Source organism: Poecilia latipinna, unplaced genomic scaffold (genome assembly GCF_001443285.1).
Source record: "Poecilia latipinna isolate Pla-1442-1.1 unplaced genomic scaffold, P_latipinna-1.0 Scaffold623, whole genome shotgun sequence".
NCBI classification, from domain to species: Eukaryota; Metazoa; Chordata; class Actinopteri; order Cyprinodontiformes; family Poeciliidae; genus Poecilia; species Poecilia latipinna.
The window spans coordinates 222556-229245 of record NW_015113239.1 but is presented as its reverse complement, the minus strand read 5'-3'; the positions used below and the strand labels follow the sequence as shown (position 1 = coordinate 229245).

Here is a 6690-nt window from a genome sequence, read left to right as displayed (position 1 = left end):
ATTTTACCCGTAAGTAAAGAAGCTGGTCACTCCAGAAATGTGTCCAACTCTTGGATCTGATTGGCTGAGCTGTGGTCCACTCTTACATAGTTTTATTTTCAGACAAATACCAGAAAAATTGAATATCTAATATTTCATAAATGCATCAGTTACATCTATAGCTACATTTGAAAAGAGCTGGAGGAAAGAATTTAAACTGAGACGACTTTATTTATTAAATCCAATTTTATTTGGACTCCAAAACAAAACGCATCAGGAAAAAATATAAATTAATCCTTGCGTTAAAACAATGAAAAGCAATAAGATCAGTGTAGAAAGTAGAAAATCACATCAAATTGAGCGTCACCTAAACTGTAGTCCGAACTCATTATGGGAGAGAAATAAATTACACGCAGAGGAAGACTGCTCTTTTAATCTAAACTGCTTTCCTACTGGTGATCTGAGCCTCCAACAACTATTCCTGTCCTTTAACTTCATTTCTGACAGAAAACTCAATTAAACTGAATAAGTGCGGGTATAAAAACCAGCTACATGACAGAGAGAAAGGAAGGATGGCAACCTTTGCCTCGGCGTTAAACATCCAAATTGCATCCCAGTGGACCAGCGTACCCACTGGAACAAAGTGACCACAGCAGCAGGCAGGGCCATAACTGACCACCTTGGTTTTCATCTTCGTGCTCCTTGTTTCTTTTCATGTTTTGGTTTGGCCAGAGCTAAATGTTGTAAAGGACCAAAAAAAAAAAAATACCTGCCATAATCAAGTTTTTTATGCCAACTAAAAGTACAAAAACAACCAAAATAAATTTAGATGTATAAAATATGGATAATCTCAAAGTTCATATGCCCGTTTTTAAATTGCCTTTTACTTCTGAATCACATTTACTTTTTCCCCAATCAATTTTTGCTTGTATATAAAATTTATTATATCCTATTTAGTAAAATACACAGGCTATTCTCATGGGTAAGGGAGGCGACGGTGGAAAAAAGCATCAGGAATAAATAGAAAACTGGAGGAAAAAAAACAGAAAAATAACAGGCAAATTAAAATAAAAATAAAACCCCTTTCTAATTACATTTCCTTCACAATTTAAGTTCTGTACTTCTATCATAGCAGTTTATGAGCCGTTTATTTATTCCTGTGTTGATTCCGGCAAGGTGACGAAAATCTTGGCACTCTCCATTTTCCCAGTTTAAAGTCAAAGTGACTCATCAGCATCAGGACCTTAATGGCGCCCTGTGGGCGAGCGTTGGCCGGCCGGAGCTCTGCTGGACTCATCCGGCGCCTCTGAGGAGCCGACCTGCTCGTAGATGAAGGAGTAGAGGCTGACGTCAGGGCGCCGCCGGAGGCAGTTCTCACAAACCGAGCTGTAGTACTGCCCCAGGAGATCATACACCTCCCCTGTGATGGAGACAAGGACATTGTACAGGCTCGCCTTGTTAAGATGAGAAAGAAAATGCTGATTTTTCAAAACTCTATAATTATTAGTTGAGGCTAACTTTACATGCAGCCCTATGAGCATGAATGAAGTACGAATTTGGGGGGGATTTGATGATCCAGTTGAAGCGCTTTTTTTGGGGTTGCAGTGAAAACACAACATCCAACTTAAATTACATTTTAAAATATGGGTTAGATGTACAGTATTTTACAATAATTACGTTTCTGTTTTAAAATAAACTAAATATTTGACTACCTTTCTGGGAAGAGTTGGTACAGTTTGTTTAAATTGGTTGGATTTCTTGGTTCATTCAAGTTTTTGAGATGGCTTGAATATTCTATCAACTTTGTGCAGAGCACCAGGACCACTGACAGGCAGCATGCTGCTGCCACCACAGCTAGTACAGTGTTCTCAGGCTTGAAAAGCTTTCCATGATGCCTACAAATGTTTTTACTGCGGCTATAAAGCTCAAGCATCGTCTCTTCTGATGAAACATTTTGGGATTAGACCTCCGTCTTGTTAGATTTACTCTTAGCTGTGGACAGTGACACAAGAGTTTGAGAGGTGGGATAATCCTGACTCTCAGAACTGCTCTCCTTTTATCTGAGCGAACCATTTGGACACTGGAACGGTGGTTACCCACCTGAAAAAAAAAAACTGCGACTAACACAAAAACAACTAAAAGAAAATTAACAGATGTTGGACTTGTCATTTTAAAACTTCAGCACAACATATATACACCTACCAAAAATGTATGAAGACATGGGAGGCTGTATACGCATTAGAAAAAATACACAAACCAAACTCAAACACTGATGCCAATGGCGTTAGTGTCAAAACAACAGGCTAAAAAAAAAAATAAAAAAAAGAAAGAAACAGACGGGATGGCTGGCTGCCTCACCAACACTGATGTTCCTCTGGGTGAGGAAGGAGTGCATGTCGTGGACATCTGTCATGAGCTGGTTGTCACCAAAGGTGAAATAGGCGACGTCTCGGCCCGCCTCAGCAGCTGCCAGCATCTGGATCAGAGCTGGAGGGAAAGAGGACTGTAAAACCTCAACAACAGAGAGTACGCTTCAGTGCTCGGTGCGAGCAGACCGAAGCGGATACAATGAAAGCTTGGGGAAATAAAAAAATATATATTTGAAAAGACAGAGAAAAAGATTTAAATAAATGAATAGTTCCTCTAAGGTTGATGTTTGAAACTAGTCTCTGTATCCTGTACAGCAAAAGGTGAGTAATCAAGGGATTAGGTCTCACCCCCACTGTGAACTCTGGATCTGTTAGTGCGCAGAGCCCCGACTGGCCCCGGAAAGCTGTGAATATTTTAAGAGACTGGAAATACGTCTGCTGATTAATTAAAGTTGGGAAAGTGCCGACGTAATGAGCAAAACTGAAACAACATCTTCATCAGCACTCAGCACTTCTACCCATCAGCGGTTTGTCTCGCTGCCTCTGCTTCAACAGCTGTCCTCAAAAATCATTTTTGTGATTAAAGGAAAGGTGGCGACAGGAGAAGCTAATCCCAGATAGCAGACAGCCTCTCAAGTAGGAAGTGAGTATTGATATAGTAAAAAGCCATGTTTATCTAATAAATGCACATCAATATAAATGTAAGTTTGAACATGATTAAAAGGTTAATTTAATTAAACTTAATTAAACTTTAGTCCAGGTAAGATGCTTCCGACTTTGTGTCCTCAAAGTAAATGAAGCATTTTTGAGCAGAAAAATAGGCATTTGGATGTTTCTGGTGCAGTCAGCGAAAGTTATAACCAAGTTATTTCATCACAATGAACATATAGAAAACAATGACTATTTGTTTATCATAAGTCATATTGTTCCACATTCACAAGCATTTAGTGAATTTAGTGCTTGCATATTGCTGCAGCAGGACTCCACATTTTGTAAAATATTCCCTAAATTCTTGAACAGGCTTTGCATCAAACTTTTTCGTTTTAAATAAATGCTCAATTTTAATAAATATGGCTAAAAATGCTGTAATTATATCTCATGACCCCAATTTTACCCATCAACATGCAATTTCTAGCCTTTTAATATCTCTTTGTAAACACACTGCAGGTTTCATCATTTCTTTTTGTTGTTGTTGTTGCCGTTTGTTTTTTAATTCTCATTATTCACTAGCAGGTGTATTTACAACAAACAATATAGAGTGGCAAAAAGCAAAAAGAGGTATTAATGTACAAAATAATTAACCAAATAATAGAACAAATGACAGCAATAGAAATCAAATAACCAAACAAAAGGAACAAAAAAATAAACACACACACCTTTCAAGGAGGCAGTTATGTCTGTTACTCTGCACCTTTTACTACCCATTTCTCCTTCTAAGCAACTTTCCATTAATATACACGTACACAGCGCTTTGTGAGCCATAATTATCAAACCTAACAGAAATAAACACTTCAAATAAATAAATCTGAGTGTAACACGCCAGTTCCATCTTTTGCACTGGATCACTGAAATAAAGCATCTTTCAATAATATATGCAATGTATAAAGTGTGGTACAGATGAGGGCTGAAATGCATAAATGTGGTGAAAAGCTAAGTTGCTATTGCAAAGGAATGGACAAGTTTCTCCTAAAGCTCCCCAGAGGAGTAATAACAACACAACACACAGAAAGCTGGAACTGATTGATGGATTCAAGCAGGCAATCAATTTCGCTATTAATGCAACATATCAACTTTGGCATTAGATCAATAGGAGGAAGGCAAAAAAATAAATAAATAAATAAATAAATAAATAAAAAAATGCCTTAAGTAAATGTACAAATTCCTGGAAGACAAATGGATGCCCATGCTGAAGCGCTTTCTACTTGAAATTTATTCTGCTGCGTCCAGGAAAGAGAGTCCAATTAGAGTGATGATCTGAGCGCTTGTCTGGTCAAAATGTGCTGACGTCAACGTTACGTCAGCGTTACCTTTGAGTCGTGTGTCGCCTCCAAAAACTCCACAGCCCCAGTTTCCCGTTGCCACTGCAGCGAGGTTTTGACTTTCCTTCTCAGAGTAAGAAAAGCCACAGTAAGCCTACAAGGAGAATCAAAAAAGATTTAACATTAGTGTCGGACAATAAGTTAAAAAAAGAGGATGTAAAAAAGTGCAGAAATAATGAATATTACAGAGCTTAATCCTCTAAATTAATCTCTGTATTACAATGTACACACATTAATTAATTTATTTCCTTCATTTGTATTTTTTACTGTATTTCTGTAAAGCACCCAGAATAAATTAAAAATGTGATGTGTGCCAACAACTATAAGGTAACAGGCAGGCTGAAGCATCTCAAATCATAAAAGTGCTTCAGACACATTAGAAAGTATCACCAGCACAGTAAGGAGCAATATATTTAAAACATTGAAAGGCTTGTTCAATTTAATTCCATCACGTCTCCAAAACGATTTCCCAGTAGGGCATGCTTTAGTTAGAACATTTTCACTTAAAATGAATCAAATGAAAATTATGTAAAAATACCAGCTACTCTTAATTCTTAATTTTTTTTTTCCGCAGTAGATTTGAGACTTGACTCGTACTAAGTAAATGCCACAGGGTGATTTATCTTTTCTTACATTTTTTTTAATGTGCCATTTTGGAGGTACGAGAACAAAATCTAGCCTCACCGTCGAGAGTCATAACTATAAAACACTCTTGTGTAAATCTGAGGCATCAGCCATACGAGCCACTGTTTTAAAAGCTACTTCAGCACAAGATCCAAGGAGGCTTGAAGTATTTATTTTAACTTTAAATCAAAATGCACGGTGAAAATAAATGGTAAGAGCCTGTCCTCCCTTCTGACCAGTGATAAATTCTTCTTGGGGAAAGGGCAGATGTGACATTTAACTGAACAATATTCGAAACAGGATTGATCTCTGTGTTTGTGCATTCTTCACCCTGATGTCAGAACTGTCAAACTGCTCCATGCTTTCTGACAGCAGACCTGACAACATCAACATCTTGATTCTCTTCCAGAACAAATGGCCATTACCTCTTCGGGAAGCTTAAGATTAAATGTAAAAGCAGAATACCATGTAAATATGATACATGGGACTGGTATCCTGACAGTAAATTGTCTTAATTCCAATTAAAATCAATGATGGATAATTCTGGGTATTATGGACATGTACTTTAATTAAACATATCTTCACAAATACAGTATTTATATCCTGAATATCACTTTAATTACTTATATTTATTATTATTAACTATTAGAAGTTATCCACTAGCAATGCAATAATGCATCTATAAACAAAACAACAGAGATAAAAATGTCTTTACTTCTGTCAAAGTGAAAGGAAGCAGAGAGCCTTCATCCATACTCAAATTTGTTTTCTAGCATAGCATATATGTTTGTATGTATATTTTAATCTAAATTATAAGAGAATGATTGTATATGGTAAATTGCATGCAGCAAAAATCTAGCGAAACTTCGACAAACAAAAAAAAAAAGTTTAAGGTCACCTTGTTAAGTTCTCTGTTAATTTTGTCGGGGTGAAACTGTTCGAGAAAGTTCCTGAACTGTAGCGCATCGATGGCAACAATCTCTGTGCATCGTCTCCTCCAGTCGTCTCTAAAATAGTCAATAACCAGATCTGAGGACAACAAAATACTTCCACATATATAGAAACCATAGGAAGTACGTTTATCAAAACAAACAAAGGGGAAAAACAGACAATACTTCTGCAAGGCACCACAACAACAAAATATTCAACAGCAGACCATAATCAAAGCACCAAACAAATCAAAATTTAAACTTCAAAATTCAGGACTTGGCTGCTGCCCGCTGCTGCTGTTGAGATAAAAAAAAGAAAAGAAAAAATGGATTAATACCTTGGAGTGGTGTCGTGGTGACAGCCAGCCCACCTATACGTCTGAGAATACCCCGTATATTTGCTATACCGTTGTGATCCTGAAAGACAGCAACATCAAAAACCGTGTTTAAAGTTTGCTCATGATGCTAGTGATGATGATGCAACACTGAAAGAAAGGTAAAATTAGATAAGTTTTATTGAAACATCAATATTGTCCTTTTTTAGTCAAATTAAAGCTTCAAAGTAAGGGATATAATAAGACCGAAGGTGGAGAATAAATAATCTTATGTAGATAATACTGCAATAATTGAATATTTACTGCCAATGAAATAAACACACAACCCCCCCCCCCAAAAAAAAAAATTAAACAAAAAAAAAATGAAATGGCTGAAAAAAAAAAAAAAAAAAAACCTCGCCCTACCAAAAGCAAT

General features: G+C 36.8%; 1 protein-coding gene across 2 annotated transcripts in view; it reads right to left on the bottom strand.

Moving 5' to 3' along the window:
• Positions 1-206: 206 nt before the first annotated feature.
• LOC106954048 (poly(ADP-ribose) glycohydrolase-like) overlaps positions 207-6690 on the bottom strand; it is a 27331-nt gene continuing 20847 nt past the window's right edge. For both annotated transcript variants that reach the window (XM_015043280.1, XM_015043279.1), the window contains 5 exons: positions 6279-6357; positions 5910-6018; positions 4376-4481; positions 2338-2466; positions 207-1399 (listed from right to left, as the gene is read on the bottom strand). In XM_015043280.1, coding sequence (XP_014898766.1) covers positions 1224-1399; positions 2338-2466; positions 4376-4481; positions 5910-6018; positions 6279-6357 — 599 coding nt within the window. In that variant the 3' untranslated portion in view covers positions 207-1223. The remainder of the gene's footprint in view (positions 1400-2337; positions 2467-4375; positions 4482-5909; positions 6019-6278; positions 6358-6690) is intronic.